Source organism: Anabrus simplex, chromosome 4 (genome assembly GCF_040414725.1).
Source record: "Anabrus simplex isolate iqAnaSimp1 chromosome 4, ASM4041472v1, whole genome shotgun sequence".
Lineage (NCBI taxonomy): Eukaryota > Metazoa > Arthropoda > Insecta > Orthoptera > Tettigoniidae > Anabrus > Anabrus simplex.
The window spans coordinates 48631979-48658579 of NC_090268.1; the positions used below are offsets into that span (position 1 = coordinate 48631979).

At 40.5% G+C, this 26601-nt stretch overlaps 2 protein-coding genes across 2 annotated transcripts in view; one reads left to right on the forward strand and one right to left on the reverse strand.

Moving 5' to 3' along the window:
• LOC136872151 (cell adhesion molecule Dscam1) overlaps window positions 1-26601 on the reverse strand; it is a 476843-nt gene that overhangs the window by 323814 nt on the left and 126428 nt on the right. The gene's annotated exons all lie outside the window — the stretch shown is intronic.
• Window positions 14413-26601, forward strand: part of LOC136872381 (general odorant-binding protein 67) — a 38042-nt gene continuing 25853 nt past the window's right edge. The window contains exons 1-2 of the mRNA XM_067146191.2: window positions 14413-14452; window positions 21531-21692. Of these exons, the coding sequence (XP_067002292.1) occupies window positions 14414-14452; window positions 21531-21692 (201 nt within the window). The 5' untranslated portion in view covers window position 14413. The remainder of the gene's footprint in view (window positions 14453-21530; window positions 21693-26601) is intronic.

Below are 26601 nucleotides of genomic sequence, written 5' to 3' on the forward strand. Positions count from 1 at the left end.
AAAGGTGTGACTACTGGAGGAAATTCTATTGTGACCGTGAGGCCACAAATGAGTGAACAGGTGTTGGTGCGGCTTGTGTTCGCTTGTCGGCGAGATGGGGTGCGCGCGACCTTGGACAAGGGCGAGAGCGAGTTTTTTTTGTGCGGAGAGCGGCCGGCTGGCTAACGGAATAAAAATAAAAAAATGAAGGTTGGCGAGTGAAAGAAGGAGGCCAGCGCGTGTCACCTGTAATTGCGAGGAACGATATGAATGACATATTTGTAATATCTTTGGTGGCGACGTGCATAATTACGGAAGGCTCAAGGGCTAAATTAAAATAAACTGGATAAAAAATAGCACATTTAGAGGATATAAATTAAAAACTGAAATTTTGAAATAATTTGCACGACCTTGTGGCTAAAATGGTGATGAAGTTGTAGATTCGTACAGTAGAAGAATTTAGTTCCTAAATTGACTTTACTTCCGTGCATGTGCACCAGACATGATATTTAAGTCATGTGATACGAATACTCATTCTCACACACACACTGGCGTGTCTTGGACTATCACCTTCAGTCGCTCAGCGTGGAACGTCGTGAATACTGGCTTCACTCCTGTGCTCTACACGTCTGAAAATTGGATACAATTTAGAACAGTGCTGTGATCAGACGTCGAATGTGCAGATATTAATCCCTTAAGTACGTGTCATTTCCAAAATACAGTTACGTGTGTGTTTGGAGCCTACTCTAAAGCATTTTGTGTAAGTTTCAGCTTTCTTACGAGTGGACGCGGAAGACGTGGACGTGAATATTTCCAGAAGAGGATGGAACTTCGCATCATGGATTACCAGTGCTTCACCATGAAGTTCTAAACCTTTGACCATCGTTGGCGGCGTCGGGATGCAGATTCTTTCATCCTGGCATGGCTGATTGAGAACCCAGACTTCCAGACATGAAGATTTCTCTATAAGTTAAGTCGATTACGTCTCATTTATATCTGTTCTCTGTAGTTTTGTTCTATTCTTTCTTTCTTCTTAGTAAGCTATTTTGACACATTTTATGGTTGTTTATTTGCTCGAATACGTCGTAAAACTGACACATGTGATTACTTAATGACCATGTGGCCATGAATTTGACAGTGAGGGTTCTGATAGAGTTATCCATGTGTTATCGACACCATCTTTACTTATTGAGTAAATTTCGTCACGAATATGAATTAATTTATATCTGATAGATTTACTGGTAGGATATTTCGTCCACATTTTCTATATTTTCCTTGTATTGGAACTTCTACTTGTACCTCGTGTCTGAGACAACGTGTCATCGGGATATTGAGTCCGAATTCTATGTACGAATTTAATGTGAACATGTGCATTGGGAGCATGTGATAATTAGTTGGAGTAATTAATCATCGAGACACTCTTAAGTGGATATTATGTATTTGTAGGACGATGGTAGGTCCTGATATTTCACGGCTACACATATTTGAGATTAGGATGCGACAAGTTAGGGTCGTCATTGTGGTACACTGTACGTGTAGAGTATATGGAATAATTGTGCATGGCACAAATCTTCGTGAAACTGAGCTTTTCACATGTTAATGGATTATTCGCGATAAATGCAGTGTAGTCTAATATTGGTGTCTTCAGATGAAGAAAATGAAAGTCCATGTTAATCGATGTACTTTTTAATTCGTGGGAATATCCCAACTTTTCTCAAGTAATCCAGTCATTTCAAGCTCAAGGTACAGATGAATGTTCGAGAAGGCCTTAGGTCTAAAGAACAGGTCTTCGACGAAATATCTAAATAATATCTGATTCGTGACTATATCAGCTCATTCGTTGATGCAATTTTTCGCTCTCATGTGATAACTCAATCTTGCTGTAACTCAATAAATTCGTTAACAGGAGAGTAATACGGTTGATCGACACTCGTCGACATGTACATAGTGTAGATATTTTCTTCTTGGTACTTACAGTCTTCTTGACAATTTCCGTAGTTAGCTGTAGAAGTAGTAATTTGTTAGTATTTAGAGGATTATTTTTTTATGTGTTCTGTTCTGAAATATGTGACACTGATATTATCGATTGATAGTGGACAGGATCTCCACATGGATGGTATTCTCCCCATTTATTTACGTTTGCAAGCCCAGGAGGCGTTTTATTTTGTTTAATTATTGGTCAAATACTTAACGTTCAGTATAAATTCTCACGGAAAGAGATGTGAGACGACGTGAACAGGTATATCCGACGTCTCGGATTAACTTAGAGAAAACCAAGGCAAATTCAACTTTTCATTTTATTGTTAAGACGACGACTGTAAATTTTATTTTTGCCATGAATGTTAACTTTTTGAATCTTGGATATTTCTTTATTATACTCGTTCTTACAATTACTGCATTTTTTCCAGATTATCGATGAAGGCTTGGCCCAGACCTCATTTTTCTGAATGAAAATTTTTAATTCAACTTTAAACAAATAACTTAATAACTTTAAAGACAAAAAAAATTTTTCACAATGTAAATACTCTGTTAGAATGTCAGGGAAATAACTGTCGTGTACCATCCCATTTGATTGTGCCTAGGTTTGTTACATCAAGAGCCATATTAAATTCCATAACGTAACGATCATAATCATAATCACAGATTTCAGGATGGCCAATATTGCATTTAATTAAATAAAAGTGTCATATATGTTCTATACCTGGAACGTGCTTATTTGATGAACCCTATGATAATCCTGCCACATTCATTTATTTTATAAGCCTACAGCCACCGGACTGAGCACCCCTGGGGTGTCTCGTGTTCGCAGACTGACTACGACGGGCACATCTTAGTGGCTAGTCCCTTCCGTGGGGCTCGATTTGTGGCTTAAAAAGTGGCTTAATCCATCGTGGAACTCGATTAATTGCTTCTCCACGTGGTTTAAATTGACTTGCTCAAATCATTAATTATTCAAGGTTCGGCAGGTTCATTTCAGATTTAATGCCATCCCAGTTAGATAGAATTCTAACAGAGTACGCGGAATTTTCGGAGTATTTTACTTATGATGATGTGTTTCACATGGAAAAATGAGGGTTAGGAATTTTCTTCATGAAACTTGAATTTGCCTTATCACAATCAACATGTCTGGGGGAAAGTTTCTGCATTTCGGCGTTTGCTTACACAGGTCACTTTATGAATAATAGAATGGATCTCGAGGAGATTAGGAAGTTATTAGAAACTATGACAGAGGAGAACAGGAGAGCACAGGAAGAGAGTAGGAGAGCACAGGAAGAGAGTAGAAGGATACAGGACGAGAATAAAGAGGAATTTAGGAAAATACAGGACGAGAATAAAGAGGAATTTAGGAAAATTCAGGAAGATAGTAATGAACGATTGAGTCAAAAAATGAACATTATGGGTGCTGCGATACAGGAAGAGAATAGGAAGGCACAGGAAGAGGCGAAAAAGGGTCGTGACGAACTGTATGCAAAACTGGAGGAAACTAGTTGTCGGATTGACAATATCGTGTTAGAGTGCAGGGAAAATCAGAAAAAAACCCTGGAACAAGTTGTTACTTTGACGAGCCAGATTAAAGAGGATAATAAGGTTATCACCGGGAAGGTCACCGCTCTTCAGAGTGACGTAGTCCTAGTCAGAAATAACATTGAATCCGTGAGGAAGGAGATAGATGTTATAAAGGTAGAGATTTCTACGGCACAAGAAGAGATGTCAGAACAAGTGAAAAATCTTAGAGGAGAGGTCACAGAAGACTTAAAGAAAATAAAAGAGAAGGTCGACGATGATCTCCGTTCTGTAAAGGACAGTATCTCAGTCAACCAAATGGAGATACAAGATATTTCACTCCAGTTCGATGATATCAAGAGCATGATTGACAAAGACAAGTCGGAAATACTCGAGCAAATTATTAATCTTGCCGGAGATGTCAAGTCCGGGAAACAGAAGATGGAGGAAAATATGGACGCCCTCCAAAAATTAGAAAAAGAAGTAGGATTCTTGAAGTTGCAGGATAGGAGCACTAGAGTCTTAGTGACATCATTAATGGACCGACAGAGTAATGTCGAAGAGGTCGTACAGGCTAAATCTACTGTAACAGAAGGAATATCGCCCGTAGCTGAATCGTCTCAGAATATTACCCATATTGAACAACCCACAGTAAATCCAAATACTACACCGGCACAAAGCGTACCGCAAATCATTAATTTTATCCGAATGAGCGAGGACAAGCCTAGAAAATTCAACAACTTAAACGGGGTCACACCTAAAAATTTCATTAGGGACCTTGATGAATATATTCGTGAACAGAAGATCCCTACTGAAAAACATCTGCGAACAGCGGAGAAATTTTTAGAGGGAGACGTGCTCAACTGGTACCATGCTTTCCGTTATACGTTTGAAGACTATGAAGGTTTCAAGCGCTTATTCCTACAGAGATACTGGGGAGCGGATGTGCAACAAGCACTACGGTTGGATTTGTATTCACGAAAATATTCCACAGATGGGCAGACGCAGTACGCTAATTACTTCTGTAATCAAGTACGACGAATGAAAGACCTCGACACTCCACCATCTGAAAATGAGTTGGTTCAAGCGATAACAAAGCAGTTTCCTGTGGAAGTACAGCGTTTACTCATTGCTGCCAATGTTCAGACCGCCGTGCAGGCTGAGGCCATCCTCAGACAGCTCGACCACACCATGAATGTCTCAACAGTACCGAAAACTCAAAGAAGTAATACTTATCAGGTCAACGTAATAGACACTCCGAAAAACCGGAATTCGACTCCAATGCCTGAAAACGGAAATCAGAGTGGACCTAAAGAGTACAAAAACCATCCCAGAGCGTACGACCGCCGATGGGAAGAGAGAAGAGCGAGACCCAGAGAGGACAGGATGGAAGATCCGAAGAACGTCCGGAGAAGGGGAAATTACAGGATACGGGACCGACCACAGGACTACAGACGGAATAGGCCCTATGATAGACCTAGATATTATTCAGATCGCAACTACCGGAATTTCAGAGATGAAATGGAGAACCGTCATCGAGAAAGCATGAGGTACATTGAAGAATTAAGGAAGGAAACTGAAAAAGGCTCAAAATGGAAGGACGCCATTCATAATCAAGACACTGATCCAGATGTGACAGGAGCCGAAAGTCTAGAGTTCCAACGACATAGGAATCAACAGCTGGGGGCTAGGGAGCTAAATCCTTCCGCGCCACAATACGCGCCGGAGTGTCAAGGAAAAAAAAACGTCAATTTAAGACCGACTTTTTCACTCTCCTTTAACGATTTATCTTATATGAAGGAATGGACAGTTGCTCAAATAGATTCATGGTTCGTGAAACCGGAAGACCTAATCGAGGAAAAACAACCATGTCAACTTGATAAGTCTAAAGGGCTACCAATTATAGTCACCCGATTATACGGTCTTAGGGTGTACTCTCTCGTAGACACAGGCGCGTCCATTAGTATCATTTCTAAAGCTTTGTGTGAGGAACTGAAAAACAAACATGCCATACACACTATACCGGTCTCAAATGTTAAAGTGAAGGGAATAATTCCGGACAAAACCACTACGTGCAAAGAACAGGTGTACATTGATCTCCAGCTAGGTAACACTGTATTTCCACACATATTTGTTGTCATGAACAAGATTAATTTTAATCTTATATTGGGAGCTGACTTTATGAAAGAGTACAATGCCGTTATCAACATGCAAAAAAATGAAATTTATCTATATAACGCCAATACAGTGGAACGAACGTCACTTTTGTCTGATCATCATGATGTACTGAAAGCCAGGGAGATAGAGGCGGATCAAGACGAAGATAGCCCGGCTAGCTCAGTTGCTGAGGTAATTCAGGAGGAAAACACTGAAATAGAACAAGGGATTTTTACCTCACCGGAGAAAATGGCCGAGGAAGAAACGAAGGAGGATTTCGTTAGCCTAGTAAGGAGAAAGGTGAGCGAAGCCAAATGTTCCAAGGAAAATCAGGGAAAATTACTCGAATTATTGACAAAATATGAGAGTGTTTTCAGTGACAAGCCGGGAAAGATCCCAAATTTCAAGTACTCACTCCTAATCAATGACTGGACACCGTACAAACGTAAACCTTATCCTATCGCTGAGAAGTACTTCACGGAAGTGAAGAAAATTATTCAAGAAATGGAAGCTAATGGAATTATTCGAAAGGCTACCACTCCATTCGTTAATCCACTGGCCGTGGTTCGTAAACCGAACGGGTCCTTGAGATTGTGCCTCGACGCGCGTCTATTAAATGGCCGTATCATACCGGAACACAATCAAGCTACGCCCCTGAAAGACCTGATCCGACGATTTAAGGGTAGTTCGTACCTGACCGGAGTTGATATAGTTTCTTCATACCATCACATAGTGTTGGATGATAAATCACAACTATTAACAGGTTTCCTCTTTGACCAGCAAACCTACGTCTTCGTCAGACTTCCATTCGGAATCAAGACATCAGGATGTGTTTTGCTGAGGGCCTTAGATAGAAATCTCACAGATGAGGTGAAAGAACAGACCGTGAGGTACATGGATGATATCATTCTCCCAAGTAAAAGTATTGAAGAACATCTGGAACAGTTGGAGAAACTGTTGGTCAACTTGCAAGACGCTGGTTTTAAAATCAACTTGGAAAAGTCTAACTTTTGCCAACCTGAGATCTTATTTTTAGGTCACGTTGTGGACGGTACAGGGATAAGACCTAATCCTGCGAAGATTCAGGCCATTAGTAATTTTCCGCGGCCGCGACGGGTCAAACATGTAAGGCAATTCCTGGGCTTATGTGGATTTTTTTCGGAACATTGTCCTAACTATACTGATACAGTAGCGCCACTACAAAAACTGCTACATAAAAACAACAGGTGGTGCTGGAACCACGAATGTGAAGAGGCCTTTAGAAAAATAAAATCTTTACTCAATGAAAGCATAAAATTGGGTTACCCAGATTTCGATTCTAAATTCATAATCCAGACGGATGCATCCACAATAGGAATAGGAGCTGTTCTTTTCCAAGAAGATGTTACCAATCCTACGAATAAAGTGTACTTAGCTTTTTATAGTAGAAAACTACGGAGCCATGAACTGCACTATAACACTACTGAGCTAGAGATGCTGTCCATAGTTTGTGCTATGCGACACTGGCAGAAAATTGTTTTCGGATACCCTGTGATATTAAGAACCGACCATAAGGCTTTAACGTTCATGTTAAAAACCACGATAGCGAACGAACGTGTTTCACGGTGGTCTCTCTTTGTCCAACAATTCGACATTGAATTCGAACACTGTCATGGACGAAATAATGTCATAGCTGACGCCCTGAGCCGGAATCCGGAAGAAAATAACGCTTCTGTACAATATGTAGACCTAATAAACGAAGATCAAGAAATACTAAGAAGACTCGGATATCTTCGACAGGCGCAGAGACGAGACACCTTTACTCGTAAACTAATTGATTACTTTGAAAGGAAGCTGGTAGCTGGTGATCTAGACTATGAAGCTATCCACAAGTTAGCATCTCACTACCTGATGTTCAATAAACTGCTACATAAATATGTGGACGCGGACCACACAAAATTAAGGATTGTGGTTCCTGCAAAATTGCAGAAGGGAATTATTTGGTTAACACACCGAACTACAGGTCATGCTGGGACAGATAAGGTGGTGGCTGCTGTACAAGAAACATTCACATGGGCGAAGATGAGAGAGATGGTACGAGTAACAATCGGAACCTGCGACACGTGCCAACGTGTAAAGCCGAACAACCGCCTGCTAAAACAATATCCCATTCCGTTATTGCCTGAACAGCCTAGGAAGGTATTCGCAATCGACCTATTCGGACCACTTCCCAGGTCTACCCATGGGAACAAACATGTAGTAGTGACCATAGATGTCTTTTCTAAATTCTTGTCACTTTTCGCCATACAGAAGAGTAATACCAAGTCAATTTTGAGACGCATTACACGTAACGTGATACCTACGATGGGCAAACCAGAGTTCTTATTATCGGACCATGGTCCTCAGTTTACATCTCAGGAATTCCAACAAGCCATGAGACAGCTTGATATCAAACACGTCTTAAATTCAATCAGATATCCAGCCGGTAACCCAGCCGAGCGGGTCATGCCCGAAATCGCTAAGTTTTGCAGAATATACTCTGGACAATGTCACTGGAACTGGATAAAAGTACTGCCTATTCTTATGGATTGCCATAACAATACCATTCATGAATCTACAGGCCAGATACCCATTCTTATTCAACACGGGCAGTTTCCCTCTCGACCTTGGGAAAACATCGTACAATGTCCGCCTGACGTACAACCGACTCCAGCAAGGCGCATTGAAATAACAGCAGAACACCTGCGTAAACAGGCTGACCGCAGGTTACGCAGAGTTGCGAGGAAAAGATTCCACAGACCTTTACAAGTGAACGAACTGGTCTTAGTGAGAAAACCGATGGTATCCAGCCCCACAGAACGGTTTTACGGCAAGTTTGCTGACTTGTATACTGGACCATTTAAAGTTATAAGGTCGTATAACAACAACGCCTACCGAGTCCAAAGTCTCGATGGACGACAAGAATTTATCTTCAATGCCTCGAACCTAAGACTCTACCGTAAAGCAGAAGAGTGAAGAAAGAAAAAGGAAAAGACCCAGGTCGGCTGTCGAAGAAATACCAGTTTATGTCGTGCAGAATGATTACCGTTCAGACAACTGACAGATGCTTGGAAATTATAAATACCATGGAAAATTAAACAGTGAAGTAGACGGCATACGGACCACATTTTAAGGAATGAACATGATCTAAAAAATTTTTAACCTTGTTTAAAAATTTTTGTCCCAGTAAGAGGTGGATGTGACCGTGAGGCCACAAATGAGTGAACAGGTGTTGGTGCGGCTTGTGTTCGCTTGTCGGCGAGATGGGGTGCGCGCGACCTTGGACAAGGGCGAGAGCGAGTTTTTTTTGTGCGGAGAGCGGCCGGCTGGCTAACGGAATAAAAATAAAAAAATGAAGGTTGGCGAGTGAAAGAAGGAGGCCAGCGCGTGTCACCTGTAATTGCGAGGAACGATATGAATGACATATTTGTAATATCTTTGGTGGCGACGTGCATAATTACGGAAGGCTCAAGGGCTAAATTAAAATAAACTGGATAAAAAATAGCACATTTAGAGGATATAAATTAAAAACTGAAATTTTGAAATAATTTGCACGACCTTGTGGCTAAAATGGTGATGAAGTTGTAGATTCGTACAGTAGAAGAATTTAGTTCCTAAATTGACTTTACTTCCGTGCATGTGCACCAGACATGATATTTAAGTCATGTGATACGAATACTCATTCTCACACACACACTGGCGTGTCTTGGACTATCACCTTCAGTCGCTCAGCGTGGAACGTCGTGAATACTGGCTTCACTCCTGTGCTCTACACGTCTGAAAATTGGATACAATTTAGAACAGTGCTGTGATCAGACGTCGAATGTGCAGATATTAATCCCTTAAGTACGTGTCATTTCCAAAATACAGTTACGTGTGTGTTTGGAGCCTACTCTAAAGCATTTTGTGTAAGTTTCAGCTTTCTTACGAGTGGACGCGGAAGACGTGGACGTGAATATTTCCAGAAGAGGATGGAACTTCGCATCATGGATTACCAGTGCTTCACCATGAAGTTCTAAACCTTTGACCATCGTTGGCGGCGTCGGGATGCAGATTCTTTCATCCTGGCATGGCTGATTGAGAACCCAGACTTCCAGACATGAAGATTTCTCTATAAGTTAAGTCGATTACGTCTCATTTATATCTGTTCTCTGTAGTTTTGTTCTATTCTTTCTTTCTTCTTAGTAAGCTATTTTGACACATTTTATGGTTGTTTATTTGCTCGAATACGTCGTAAAACTGACACATGTGATTACTTAATGACCATGTGGCCATGAATTTGACAGTGAGGGTTCTGATAGAGTTATCCATGTGTTATCGACACCATCTTTACTTATTGAGTAAATTTCGTCACGAATATGAATTAATTTATATCTGATAGATTTACTGGTAGGATATTTCGTCCACATTTTCTATATTTTCCTTGTATTGGAACTTCTACTTGTACCTCGTGTCTGAGACAACGTGTCATCGGGATATTGAGTCCGAATTCTATGTACGAATTTAATGTGAACATGTGCATTGGGAGCATGTGATAATTAGTTGGAGTAATTAATCATCGAGACACTCTTAAGTGGATATTATGTATTTGTAGGACGATGGTAGGTCCTGATATTTCACGGCTACACATATTTGAGATTAGGATGCGACAAGTTAGGGTCGTCATTGTGGTACACTGTACGTGTAGAGTATATGGAATAATTGTGCATGGCACAAATCTTCGTGAAACTGAGCTTTTCACATGTTAATGGATTATTCGCGATAAATGCAGTGTAGTCTAATATTGGTGTCTTCAGATGAAGAAAATGAAAGTCCATGTTAATCGATGTACTTTTTAATTCGTGGGAATATCCCAACTTTTCTCAAGTAATCCAGTCATTTCAAGCTCAAGGTACAGATGAATGTTCGAGAAGGCCTTAGGTCTAAAGAACAGGTCTTCGACGAAATATCTAAATAATATCTGATTCGTGACTATATCAGCTCATTCGTTGATGCAATTTTTCGCTCTCATGTGATAACTCAATCTTGCTGTAACTCAATAAATTCGTTAACAGGAGAGTAATACGGTTGATCGACACTCGTCGACATGTACATAGTGTAGATATTTTCTTCTTGGTACTTACAGTCTTCTTGACAATTTCCGTAGTTAGCTGTAGAAGTAGCAATTTGTTAGTATTTAGAGGATTATTTTTTTATGTGTTCTGTTCTGAAATATGTGACACTGATATTATCGATTGATAGTGGACAGGATCTCCACATGGATGGTATTCTCCCCATTTATTTACGTTTGCAAGCCCAGGAGGCGTTTTATTTTGTTTAATTATTGGTCAAATACTTAACGTTCAGTATAAATTCTCACGGAAAGAGATGTGAGACGACGTGAACAGGTATATCCGACGTCTCGGATTAACTTAGAGAAAACCAAGGCAAATTCAACTTTTCATTTTATTGTTAAGACGACGACTGTAAATTTTATTTTTGCCATGAATGTTAACTTTTTGAATCTTGGATATTTCTTTATTATACTCGTTCTTACAATTACTGCATTTTTTCCAGATTATCGATGAAGGCTTGGCCCAGACCTCATTTTTCTGAATGAAAATTTTTAATTCAACTTTAAACAAATAACTTAATAACTTTAAAGACAAAAAAAAATTTTTCACAATGTAAATACTCTGTTAGAATGTCAGGGAAATAACTGTCGTGTACCATCCCATTTGATTGTGCTTAGGTTTGTTACATCAAGAGCCATATTAAATTCCATAACGTAACGATCATAATCATAATCACAGATTTCAGGATGGCCAATATTGCATTTAATTAAATAAAAGTGTCATATATGTTCTATACCTGGAACGTGCTTATTTGATGAACCCTATGATAATCCTGCCACATTCATTTATTTTATAAGCCTACAGCCACCGGACTGAGCACCCCTGGGGTGTCTCGTGTTCGCAGACTGACTACGACGGGCACACTATGGGGCCAATTCGATCCTTACTCCGGGCTGATCATGGGCCTAACTCAACCGACTCAACTGGACATTACTGACTGCGGGCCCAACTCAGCATTCCTCGACCGGTCAATGGTTCTTCTTCGAACTCGTTTATTTACAGTAGCATTACTCTCCGAATTAACATCATATTCGATAACACTATAATGTTCTGCATCAACGGTGCCGTTAAGCAGTAAATGGCATGTACATCCATTGCCCTAATCAACAGCGTGGTTAGTCTCATTCTTAAACATGAATGATATGAATGAAATCAATGAACAATTGCCTTATGCACTGAAGTTCAACATGACCGTCATATTCATAGTCCAGAGACATAAGACTTTCATACTCTAGTTGGCTGTTGATACGACAGGTCACCTATAATGAAATCCTTATCATTATCCCAGTCAGGCAAAATTACTGAAGGTGAAATCTGGTTACTTCAATTTCTTGCAGAATGTTTTGGAATTAAGTGGTTTGTCTCTACATATTCTTATTCTAAAAATTGGAACCATAATTATGCTCCTTAGATATCTGAACGTTCGTCTCTATGATGTAGTGCTTAGTATGATTAGCTGCCACCTCTGGAGGCTCGGGTTCGATTCCCGACTCTGGCACGTAATTTGAAAAGTGGTGCGATAGCTGGAACAGGGTCCACTCAGCCTCAGGAGGTTTACTGAGTAGATGGGAGGGGGGAGGTTTAAATCAAACCTCAGCCATCCTCGAAGTTGTTTTCCGTGGTTTCCCACTTCTCCTCCAGGAAAATGCCAGGATGGTACATAACGGCAGCTTCCTTCCTCTTCCTTGTCTATCCCTTCCCATCCCCCCACAAGGGCCCTGTTTAGCATAGCAGGTGAGACCGTCCGAGCGAGGTAATGTCCTCCTTACCAGTTGTATCCCCAAGCCAAAGTCTCACGCTCCAGGACATTGCCCTTGAGGCGGTAGAGGTGGGATTCCTCGCTGAGCCCGAGGGAAAAACCAACCCTGGAGGATAAATAAATAAATAAATAAATAAATAAATAAATAAATAAATAAATAGATAAATAGATAGATAGATAGATAAATAAATAAATAAATACATTTCCGATATCCAATTCGCTTGAGATTTTGTAACACGATCAATAAAGCTTAGAGGGAAATACTGGTACGTGTAGATCTCTATTTACCTTAGCCAGTTTTCAGCCATGGCCAGTTATATATTGCTTTGTTAAGGTGCGATATTCTGACACCCTTAAAATTGCAATAGTGCCAAAAAAGTAAATATACAAAGAAAGTCGTGTATAAGGTAATTCTTCACTTACTATTCACCCCATTGACAATCATGTTTTGACAGATTTCAGCTTCTTCTTCTTCTTCTTACTTAGCGAGTTGGCCGTGCGGTTAGGGGCACGCAGCGATGAGCTTGCATCCGAGAGATAGAGGCTTCTAACCCCATTGCATGCCTGAAGATGGAATTCCGTGGTTTCCCATTTTAATACCAGGGGCTGTACCTTAATTAAGGTCACGGCTGCTTCTTTACCACTCCTAGGCCTTTTCTATCCCATCTTCGTCATAAGACGTATCAGTGTCGGTGCGAAGTAAAGGAAATTGCATAAAAAAGAAAGAATATTACCTGGAGGCCCCTGGTTTGATTCTCGGCCGGCTTAGGAATTTTTACCTGGATCTGAGGGTTAGTTCTAGATCCATTCAGTTCACGTGATAGCTTTTCTGGAGCTACTGACAGTGAGATAGTGGTCCCGGTTTAGAAAGCCAAGAATAACGACAGAGAAGACTCGTCTCGCTGACCACACGTCACCTCGTCATCTGCAGGCATCGTGGCTGAACAGTGATCGCTTGGTAGTCCAGGTTCCATGAGGGCTGGAATCATTGTGGGTGGAAGTGAGGGGAAGGATGAGACATACATTCTACTGTTAGTGGTTCTCAAAATGGGAACTTGGTTGTTTCATAAGCTTATGGCTTCCTGCCGTGACAAATAGTGAGTTTACGGTAACATGGCTCCCTAATAGACTAGATAATGACATGTATTAAAAAACGTACCATCTCTGACACAGGTGCAATTTTAAAATTATAGCTTTATTCAAGACAGGATTCATGGTTCACAAACGGAAATGTGCTGTAAACTCTTTAGTGATTCCTCTCATAACAGCCAATTCACTCCCTTCCTCATGGCGAAAAAAAAAAAAAAGCACGCTGAAGCGGATATTCATCGTTAACACAGATGAGATATTTTTATTACTTTGGCTGCTTGACGTAATGAAAATAAAAGGTGGATATTCCAAAGCTATTTTATTAGTTTCGTGAGTAGATTTTTTTCACCTTGTTTGTTGCAGGAAGTAAATTGAGATGTTCCAAGTTATCTTATATGAAGCAGCATCAGACAGAAGACTACGACAGGGCTCTTAAATATCCTTAAACTTTTCGGAAGTTGAATTTTTTAAATGTAAGTTTTGGATAGTAAAATTTATTCCGCCGTTGGGCCAATAACTGAGGGATTTCACCGCTATAAGAAGACGGAAGTTCCTGCTGTTTCTTAAAAAGTGTCCCATTGCCTGTACTTGCTCACGTTCTGTCACACGTGACGGCTAACGCTAGTAGTTACGTTACTTGACGTGAATACAATCTTTGTCTTGATATGAAGGGAAGTGGCAGGTTAATTGCAGTGTCCTGTTATGTCACGCCAGGTGACAACTAATGATGGTCAGGTGACAAGCGGGGATAAAAGCCCGTTGGATTCCAGGACCGTCCTCAGTGTACACCAGCATGTTGAAGATAGCAGTACTACTCTCCGTAGCAACCACAGTGAGTACCATTATACACGTCAATGCTTTGAAAATGTTGTTCACTCAGGCTAAGAACAGGTGTCTTATGAAGAAGGTTCATAGCAACGTTTGTAAAGCGTTGTGCTTTGCAGCCCCAATAACGCCTGGTATACTTGTGGACAAAACATGGTGGCCTCACAACCTGGAAGCGAGCTGGAAGCCAGCAGTCAATCCCTCCCTGCACCCTGCTGAGTTAACGAGTTCTAAGTGATCCTTGTTTGGTGCGGAGAGGTTGCCAAATCAGTTTCTTTCTCTCTCTTCAGTCTTTACCTTATCTTCGTCTGGAGTGCAGTAGACGATTTGTCAACTCCGACTACTATAAACGTAGTAAATCCTATAAGCCGCCAATAGACAGCGGCTTGCCGCTGGAGATTAGTAGGGAGGTAAGGCGTGGTCACCATGATTTATCCCCAAGCATATAACAATCAGAGGCTCAGATACGGACTGCCTCTTCAGTATCGAAAGAGACAGCAGTCGGCGTATGTTTTGTAAGCTCTTCAAAGATATATACACGAGAAAACGCATGCAGTCCATAGTTCTTGACTATTGTCAATTTGAACTTTTTCTCCAGGTTTTTTCTGTTTTTTTCCAGTGTTCAATTACATTAAGCGGTATTATCATCAAAGCATAGTAAAGACTATTAGTTGTCTTCATTTAAGAATCCTTCCAATTGCTGCAGGTTTTTAAAACCACTGTCTTCTGCAGTTCAATAAAGATTATCTTGTTATATTTCAGTTTGTGAAGTGCATCCTCTTAGTGCCTTCATTACCACTGGAACAATGACTTCTCTATTCTGACGCCAAATCTCTTATTTTCTACAGGCAGGTACTTGTGAACATTGTCTCTGATCTTCTTCTGGAACTTGTCAGGCGTTGAGACGGTAATGTCGATCAGATATGTGACCTTTGATGCATTTTCTGTCAGCACAATGTCAGGTTGATTGTGACTCGTTCTAACAATCAGCGGTTCCCTGTTACACTGTTACAGTACACTTTTCATCTCTGTGGTTGTTTTTTTTTTTTTTTGCACGTTGCTTTAGGTTGTACCGACACAGATAGGTCTTATGGCGACGATGGGACAGGAAAGGACTACGAGTGGGAAAGAAGCGTCCGTGGTCTTAATTAAGGCACAGCCCCAGCATTTGCGTAGTGTGAAAATGGGAATCCACGGAAAACCGTCTTCATGGCTGCCGACAGTGGGGTTCAAACCCACTATCTCCCGAATACTGGATACTGGCAGTACTTAAGCGACTGCAGCTATCGAGCTCGGTAAACGGTTATTATCTATGGTGTCTATTGTAGGGTACATAGTCAAAATTTTGCGCCAACATATTCGCTGATGAATGACTTTGATAGCGTTGTCATGTCGCTGTATCATCTGGGCCTGTCGTAAGAAGCGACTAAACGGGGCGACCAAGGAATGATGAAATTAGAATCATGAGACTACTTGTGATTAGTACCATTATGTTACTTACGACTAGTACCACCTTGCGAGGAAAACCGTGGGTCTACGTTACATGGGAACAGTACCATTATGCGAGGAACATCACGCGTCTGGACGTTGTTTGTGATAAGAGTCATCGTGTACATTCCACCGGTCGGTTCCACTGTGTTCAGAATGGGTCTGCGTTACCTATTAGTAGGAACACGTTATGAGAAACACCACGGATTTGGCTGGCGTCCGTGCTTGGTACCATTATGTGAAGAACACCATGGGTTTGTGTTGCCTGTGGGGTTTCCATAATATCTGATATGCCGTGGGTCTACATTGCCTATGCTTAGTACTACCATGTGAGCAACACCATGAGTATAGGTGGCCTGAGATTAGTCCCACTATGTGCGAAACACCATGGGTCTGCGTTGCTTGTGAGTAGTACCCTTGTGCGCGTAGTACCATGGGTTTGTGTTACCTGTGAGTAGTGCCATTGTGTGTGACGTGACATACCACGGATCTACATCACCTGTGATTAGTACCGTTATGAGGGGCCTGTAATATGCATTTTGGACCCCTTTGGATAATAAGTATCATCCTAGTAAGTAAGGCATTGTGAAGTGGATCCACTTATTTTTTTGTTTCACGATAATTTTTTCATCATTATTCGTTTTAGATACTAGTCGGTGGATTCGTTTCGAAGTTTTGTAATTTTCATTTCTTTCACCTCGTACCATTACGGGCCGATGGCCTAGATGTTAGTCCCATTTAAACAATCATCATCATCATCATCATCATCATCATGTCCGGCTCCATGGATAAATGGTTGGCGTGCTGGCCTTTGGTCACAGGGGTCCCGGTTTCGATTCCCTACAGGGTCGGGAATTTTAACCTTAATTGGTTAATTTTGCTGGCACGGGGGCTGGGTGTATATGTCGTCTTGGCTGGGTGTATGTGTCGTCTTCATCACCATTTCATCCTCATCACGACACGCAGGTCGCCTACGGGAGTCAAATCAAAAAGACATTAACCTGGCGAGCCGAACTTGTCCTCGGACACTCCCGGCACTAAAAGCCATACGCCATTTCATTTCATCATTATCATTATCATCATCATCATCATCATCATCATCATCATCACTCAGCAGGGGCTCTATGTTTGCTCCACCCTCGTTACACATTTTACTGAAGTCGCTTGGTAGATCTTGGCCTTTGATGAACTTTCGGTAGATTTTTGTGACTATCATTTAGTCTTGTATGGCCACAAAGAATCTTTCATTTTCGCCGAAAATGTTACCACATGCAACCACTTACATGGTGCATCAAAGTCATTACCTGGCCGGTTTGTCGTGTGAGGTGTTGTATGCATTTGCAGATATGTATAAACACTAACACCCAGACCCCGAGCCGGGAATCAAATCCAGGGCCCTCTGAACCGAAGGTCAGTTCACTAACCATTCAGTCAAAGCGTCCGACTGCGTTGATAAACAGATACTGGATAAAAATACTCATCAATATTATTCATGGGCGATTTTCTACTCAACTTTTGAAGTGTGTTGGTTACAATGTCAACTCAATCATCATAATCTTCTACTGATAGTTACAAGACTGTTGGAAAATGTGGTGAGCGATTTGGCTAACTCTGATCACTAGTCTTATGCCTAGTTTACACGATGCCAGTTGATGAGACAATTGTCAGAAGACAGTTGACTCACTTACAATTATAGGCTACGTGTAAACACTTCGGTCCAGTTGTCTGGACAATTGCCCTTACAATTTCCCCAGACAATCGATCGTCTCCAGGAGTAGACTGAGGACAACCAACTGGGCCCAGCAGAAACCCCAAGCACACGGAGCTCAGTATTGTCGGGACAGTTGGCGCCGTGGGAACGTGACAGGCCAGTAGTTGCATATTTATTTTGTTAGTTCGTTTGTGTCAACCGAGAAGTTCAGCCGCCTGCGTGGTCTTGATAATTTGTATACTTTACTTTTTAAATTATTTGTAGGCTGTTCACGTAATTATGGCTCCAAAGTAGGGTAATGACACCAACGTTAACTTCGTTGAGCTGTATAGGGAACGACGATGTTTGTGAGACCAGCACGAAGACCTGTACAAAGACAAAAATCAAATCAAATCAAATCAAATCAAATCAAATCAAATCAAATCAAATCAAATCAAATCAAATCAAATCAAATCAAATCAAATCAAATCAAATCAAATCAAATCAAATCAAATCAAATCAAATCAAATCAAATCAAATCAAATCAAATCAAATCAAATCAAATCAAATCAAATCAAATCAAATCAAATCAAATCAAATCAAATCAAATCAAATCAAATCAAATCAAATCAAATCAAATCAAATCAAATCAAATCAAATCAAATCAAATCAAATCAATCACTACTGATCTGCATTTAGGGCAGTCGCCCAGGTGGCAGATTCCCTACCCGTTGTTATCCTAGCCTTTTTTAAATGATTGCAAAGAAATATTTATTGAACATCTCCCTTGGTAAGTTATTCCAATCCCTAACTCCCCTTCCTATAAACGAATATTTGCCTCAATTTGTTCTCTTGAATTCCAACTTTATCTTCATATTGTGATCTTTCCTACTTTTGAAGACACCACACAAACTTATTCGTCCACTGATGTCCTCCCACGCCATCTCTCCACTGACAGCTCGGAACATACCACTTCGTCGAACAACTCGTCTCCTTTCTCCGAAATCTACCCAGCCCAAACTTTGCAACATTTTTGTAACGCTACTCTTTTGTCGGAAATCGCCCAGAACAAATCTAGCTGCGTTTCTTTGGATTTTTTCCAGTTCTTGAATCAAGTAATCCTGATGAGGGTCCCATACACTGGAACCATACTCTAGTTGGGGTCTTACCAAAGACTTATATGCCCTCTCCTTTACATCCTTACTACAGCCCCTGTACACCCTCATAACCCCGCGCAGAGATCTGTACCCTTTAATTACAATCATATTTATGCGATTACCCCAATGAAGATCTTTCCTTATATTAAGATCTAGGTATTTACAATGATCCCCAGAAGGAACTTTCACCCCATCAACGCAGTAATTAAAATTGAGAGGACTTTTCCTATTTGTGAAACTCACAACCTGACAGAAATGTTCGTCAAGCGGCTCTTTCTGAGATTACCGATAAAATTAACATTCAAGGACTCGGAATGATTGAGGTCAAAACTTTACGTGGCTCGGGAATAAATTTCCGGCACACATAATTACAAAATAAATTTAATTCCTCACGGGATACTACAGACTAGGCGCACTCAGCCATTTATCGTCATCTACTGGCGTGGCAATAGCTTCTTCTTGTGAACGGGTTCTCGTTCAGCTGGACTGTTCTGCGATTGTCCTGCAATAATTAGACGACAAATGGCGCCATCAATACAACAATATAAGCTAAAAAGGATCAAAGTCATAAGCTTGATAATCGGGAGTAGAGGCACGATACCTCGAAACTTCGTCGAGTTCTGCAAGACATTCCACCTGTCAAAATATTTGATCACTGATATTGCACTTTCTGCCTTGAAATTGTCAATAAGTATTATTAGAAAACAACATTCCTCGATTTTATTTAACATTCAATAGACGTTTATTTATTTTCTCCATTATACAACAATGACTTACTTGACTTGACTTAATTCCTGTTGTTCCTTGTGGAACATAGGGCATCAACAAAGTATCTCCATCTGATCCTGTTGTCAGCCAACCTCTTCACCTCCCTCCAGGTCTTGCCTTCTTCCATTGCCTCCATGTGTACAGATCTTCGCCACGTTTGTTTGGGCCTTCCTCTCCTCCTTTTATCCTGCGGGTTCCATTCTAGTGCCTCTCTCTCAATGGCTTCATTCCCTTTCCTCAACGTATGCCCTATCCATTTCCATTTCCGCCGCTTTATCTGTATGGCCATCTCAGTTTCACCCGTCCTTCTCCATAGTTCATGATTGGAGATTACTTCCGGCCAGTAGATGTTTAGAATCTTCCTTAAAAAGCGGTTAACAAAGGCCTGAAACTTGGAGGTAATAACTTTAGTCACTTTTCAGGTTTAGGACCCATATAGTAGAACAGCCTTGACATTACATCGGAAGATGCGAAGTTTGGTCCTGATAGATATTTTGTTGTTCTTCCATACCGGATAGAGCCGAACAAAGGCACCATTTGCTTTTTGTACACGTTGAGAAACATCCTGTACTGCTCCTCCATCTTTGGTAACTACACTGCCCAAGTAGATGAAACTATCCACATCCTCTATAGGTTCATCACTGAAGACAAATGGGTCTAGTTTGTTGGTGTTCATCCTTAGGGCCTCGGTCTTCTTTGAGTTGATCGTTAGTCCCACCTTTTTTCCTTCTTTTACCAAGTCTTCAATCTTTGATTGCATTTCACCATGTGCCTCAGACAGGAGACACACATCGTCAGCGAAGTCTAGGTCTTCTAACTTATTAGCCAATCCCCAATGGATACCACGTTTCACATTTCGCGTTACATTCCGCATTACCGCATCAATCACCACCAGTCAGTTGGCGAGAGGATACAACCTTGACCTACTCCTGAACGTACATATATAGGCTCAGATACACGGCCCTCATGTATGACTCTGCATGTATAATCACGGTATGTTTCCTGAATGAGGTTGGTAAATTGTGATGGCACTCAATACCGCTTCACTTCCTTCCACATAGCTTCTCTGTTGATCGAATCAAAAGCTTTTTCGAAATCAATGAACACTGCATAGAGGCAAGACGACCACTCACAATATTATACAATATTAGTTGGTAATAATTAGGCTATAATTTTTCTTTTGGGAAACCTCAAATTGAGCAAGTGATGCTATAAAAAATGAAATGTCGTATGGCTTTTAGTGCCGGGATATCCCAGGACGGCTCCGACTTGCCAGGTCTTTCTATTTGACTCCTGTAGGCGACCTGCGCATCGTGATGAGGATGAAATGATGATGAAGACAACACATACACCCAGCCCCCGTGCCTTTGGAATTAACCAATTAAGGTTAAAATCCCCGTCCAGGACGGGAATCGAACCCGGGACCCTCTGAACCGAAGGCCAGTACGCTGACCGTTCAGCCAACGAGTCGGACAGTGATGCTATGTAATAATATATATACACACGCACACTATATTTATGAAAATTTGCATTTCCAAAACTAAAGTGATGTCTGCTGGGAGAAAAGGAGAGAGGATGTATAATGAAAGAACTTGTTACAAGTGTAACATATCAAGCACCCAGAGACGTAGAAATAAGAGCTACAAGTAGTTACAAAATAAGACATGGTTGTAGAGGACTTAATATACTCATAGAGGGTCGCACTCTGAAGACAATAATTAACACGGTGGCCTAATAATAATAATAATAATAATAATAATAATAATAATAATAATAATAATAATAATAATAATAATAATAATAATAATAATAATAATAATAACATGGAATTTCTTCTATTTCACGTCTCAAGAGATCAATTATTGATTGTTCGTCTGTACATAAAATTGCTAAATATAGAAGAATTAATCTGAGCTTCAGGAATTAATTATAGTAATATTTCCTTTTCCTACTTAAACATTTCTGTTCCTTGTGTGTTACAGTGTGTGGTTTGCGACTATTCGCTGTTCCCTTCTGATGCTGATGATGTGTACAGTGAGATGCAGCTTTTCAGCCACCACCGCTTTAGAAGAGGGAGTGGTAACGGCGATGAGCCCGATCTTCTAGGTTTCCACAAAGGTCCCCATTCCGAAGAGAAGAGAGTTGTGAGTACACTCGTTATTTTTTGACTGTCTGTCGTATCTGTCACTGACGACATATTCCGGTGGAGTGAGAGTCGTATGTCTCAGTACACTGCTTCATTTGGGGATGAACATAGGTAATTTCTCTCAGTAATTCAAACCTCTTAGCATAAATCTGGGCGGTAGGGGAGAAGGAAGAAGCCATGCAGGGCTTTAATAAATAAACCAGGTCCGAAGAATTATTTAATCCAATTTAAGGATTCTATCAGAAATTTTAAATTAGTCATGGTCAGTCAAATACTTACTGTTAGTGTTACTTTTGAAGGTTTCTGGCGACGCTGGAATGGGGAAAAGGGGTTTTATTGTTAAGATAACAGCCCTGATTATCATTAACGCACATTCTGAGCATTTGCGAGTTCGCAGAGTCCGATGTCCACAGAGGAAGTGAATCTTCACAGGAGTAAATACTGGTTCATCCTGTTATCTTGGAACCAGAGTGGTGGCTGGGAGTGACTAAACTGCGCGGGAAGGGAGGGGAGTCTGCGGGGACTACCGGTTCTGGATTTCTGTCGCAACGCAGTTTGTTTCGTGTCTCAGTGTGAGAAACACCTGTGTGCAAAGCGAAATGAGAATACATTAAAATAATATTATAGGCCTAAATATTCTATTCCACGTCGAGTGTTTATTTACGATTCTCATGTCCGTACAGAATCCGCTTGTCTCGTTAGGAGATTATTTCTCAAGTGTTTGAGTTCCAAGACGGTTCATAGATTAGTTAATACATTTCGTGAAACGGGAAATATTAATTTTAAGACGCGAAGAAGACGACGCGGATTGCTAACAGAAGAAAATCTTGAAGACATTGGACCACGCCTGAAAAATTCTGCTAAGAGATCTCTTAGCAGTCTTTCTTATCAAACGGAATTTTTTTTTGTTCCGTACAAAGGGCTACGAAATTAATTACGTTAAAACGCGTCGGTGAGTAGTTTTAAAGTGCATTAGAATTGATCAAGCAGTCACTCTAGCTTACTCTCGTATTGCCTCAGCCTAGCCTAAGCTGCGGTTCTGCATTAATTGGATGGTACAGTACGATTCCTCGAAGCGGACTAAATGATTTAAATTTCCGATGCTGTGAAGGTGTGCATGGTAAAGAATGGTGGAGTTAGTAGGAAAGTTGTACTGAGCAGAGAACTTGCTAAACGCTGCAAATATATGAAATGTGCTTGTTCCTGCTTTCAGATGAGGAGAAATAATTTCCTGATATTTTCTGAAAAAATCAAGAAACAGTTTCTCGGATGATATTGAGAAGCAAATGATCATGGCAAAATGTAAGACAAAAATAACATTATTAGAATTCCGCGAAATAATCCAACAGTTATCTAGAAAGGAAGAAAGAAAGCATTACGAATATAGAAGTAAGACGGGTGATGTGGTGGTTAATGAGTATATATAAGAATAAGGGTTTAAGAGAGAACATGACGAAAATCATTGCTTACTCTGCGGAGTATGAATGGAAGAGTCTCATCTATTGAGAATACGTAGGGAAACTGATTAACTGAAAGCAGAGGTGCTCAGTAGGGCGCCCGTTGAGGCTAGCCCAGTGCGGCGGGGCTGGCGTGACGTAATTGCGGACAGCTTACGTAGCAAGCACACATCACAGTAAAGCCAGAGAGTGAACACACTTTGCAGGGAAGGAAACTTTGAGGTTCGATTGTGATACGAAGTTCTCCTTCACTACTCAGCGAAATGCAAGGAAACCGACCTTTTCAAGATATTCCGGTTTCGCTTTACACTGCGCCCGATATAAACAACTAGTTTTATTTTCTTATATTCATACAATTGAAGAAAACAAACACGTTATCATTTTTGTGTTACAATTTTTTTTTGCTAGGGGCTTTACGTCGCACCGACACAGATAGGTCTTATGGCGACGATGGGATAGGAAAGGCCTAGGAGTTGAAGGAAGCGGCCGTGGCCTTAATTAAGGTACAGCCCCAGCATTTGCCTAGTGTGAAAATGGGAAACCACGGAAAACCATCTTCAGGGCTGCCGATAGTGGGATTCGAACCTACTATCTCCCGGATGCAAGCTCACAGCCGCGCGCCTCTACACGCACGGTGTGTTACAATTTACAAAGGTACAGGGTGTAAGTAGAATATAATAGAATACTCCTGTCTCCCAGTTCCGGATCACCGGACACTTGGAAGAGAGCATTCGTTTATTGCAATTCATCAAGTTTGTTACATGACTTACATTTCCTCCTCACAGTCATTTGACTATTACTATATTAAATATAATTTATTTTGTCCTAGACGTTAATAATATTATATAGTCTAGGACAACATGTATCTTCCCCTTCCTTAGCTTATTTCATACAACAATTTCTATATTACTACATTTAATATTAATTAACCTACTAGTGGTGCTAACTCTTTCAATATTTAAACATTTAATTTTAATTATAATATAAACTAGCTACCCACTACTATTGTCCGGCCGCGCCATCACTCCTGGTGAGAGAAAGGCCACCTTCCCTGTGATGGCACGACCGGCCCTACCCACGGGGTCCAAAAGAGGACCCCCGCTACCTCTACCAGATTACAGTACAGCTCTCTCACCATTCCATTTGCGTCCGGCCACTTGGGGCTGGAACCGCTCTCGTCCTGTTCCCCTTCTCTGTCATTCCTCATCCCACATATATCTCCATCTTTCTTTGGGGGTAGGCCCGTCCCACCCCACCTAAAGGGTGTAAGTCTACAAGCTACGATTTACAATTCCTTGGATGGGAATGGCAGTATTTCCATTTAGTAAAGTAAAATTCCTGTTATTCATTCAACAAAATGTTATATATTTACATAATTCAACAAGTTTACTGCTTGATTTTGCACATGTTGCAGTGTTGTGTGACTTTTCCTGTTCATTGAATTTCTCAAATAGTATTTACAAATTATCAGGCCTCCGATGATAAAAGCTAGCCTCTAAATTGTGAGGGAGTATCATCACGAGTGAGTACATAGATATTTAATATCCAGGATTAAAATACAGTTATAATGTAAATGTATCAAACATCATTCGATCGTAGGTGAGTTTATCAGATATTTTAAACCCAAACAACTACAAACCACAGCTTATCCACCTTAACTCCGTATTATAGCAGATATGTTTCTAAAGAACCTGTTAAAATTTAATAGTGGAAGTTGTAATTCGTTACGTACATTACAAAAAACTTGAGGGTGTAGGCCTAATTCATTACTGAATCCGGTCGAAATACGTAGTACACTGTAATGAACTTAAACGCCATTTTCTACAAAGTAAATTGAAAATGACGAGGATTTCTGTCCTCTTTCTTTCTTTCTTTCATTATTTTTTGCCACCATTTCAAACTCGGGTATCGCCGCAGTGATGGAGAGTGACGGGGAGAACTTCGCCCAAACTTCAAAGCCTGTGACGTAACCACAGCGTCACTCATACGCTCACTGCTTGCCTGCCCGCCCGCCTACAGAGCTGTGCGCCCGCGGATTGTAATGCCCAGCCATGAGCACCTCTGAATTAGGGTAAATATCTGGGTGGTCAATATAGAGCAAAAGTAGAAAGAGAGAAAGAATTTCATACAATTATAAAATTATTAAATGAAGAGTAGATTTCACCGGGAAGAACAACAAATTTCTTCTGTATTCTAAAAATTATGTGGCAAAAGAAAATTAGAGAAAATAAAGTAAGCACTTACTTAACCAATGGAGGGTATGATACATGCTTGTCCTAAAATATATAACATTGTATAACATCTAGCGAAAAAGGAAAAAAATAATGGAAAAATAATAAACACTATTGTGTTTAAGTATAATTTAGTGTAGTTATAGATTTAAAAAATGTATCAAAGAAAATCAAAGGCATGTACAAAAATGGATTGCGATAAATGAAGGCTCTCTTCCCAGTCCCAGGTGACCCGGAACTAGGGGATAATAATAATAATAATAATAATAATAATAATAATAATAATAATAATAATAATAATAATAATAATAATGTTACTGGCTTCACGTCCCACTAACTACTTTTACGGTTTTCGGAGACGCCAAGGTGCCGCAATTTCGTCCCGCAGGAGTCCTTTTACATTCCAATAAATCTACGGACACGAGACTGACGTATTTGAGCACCTTCAAATATCACCGGACTGAGCCAGGATCAAACCTGCTAAGTTGGGGTCAGAAGGCCAGCGCCTCAACCGCCTGAGCCACTCAGCCCAGCGGTGATAGGAGTATTCAGTTCCATAATAACTCCAAATTTTCAGATAATTATGTTATCATTTTCATAATGCGGTACACGTGAAGGGAGTAACTATATTTGTTGTTTGTGTTAATATAAATAATGGCATTTGGCATAAAATACCAAATCAAAGCTAAAGCAGGTCATGTGAATGCAGAATAGTCAAAGATATATATTTAAAGCGAGATTTCAATATAAGTTCAAATCTTTCAATTATCTTTTTTTTCTTTTATGATTTGCTTTACGTCGCGCCGACACAGATAGGTCTTATGGCAACAATGGGACATGGAAGGGCTAGGAGTGGGAAGAAAGCGACCGTGGCCTTAATTAAGGTACAGCACCGGCATTTGCCTGGTGTGAAAATGGGAAACCACAGAAAAAAACATCTTCAAGGCTGCCGATAGTGGGGTTCGAACCCACCATTTGCCGAATGCAAGCTGACCCAAGCCGTGCGACAACTTGCTCGGTTTTTCATTTCTCTCTCCTCGTTTATTTCATTTACTGGCATCAAGGCTCTAGACAGGAGTATTAATTTTCATATTAGCTGTATAATCGTCAAAGACGAAAGAAAGCTTTATTATAAAAATATCGGTTAGTAAATTCACGTAGGGACGACTCACAAAATTAAATAATTATGTTTATATTTCGGCTATGATATTCTGTTAAT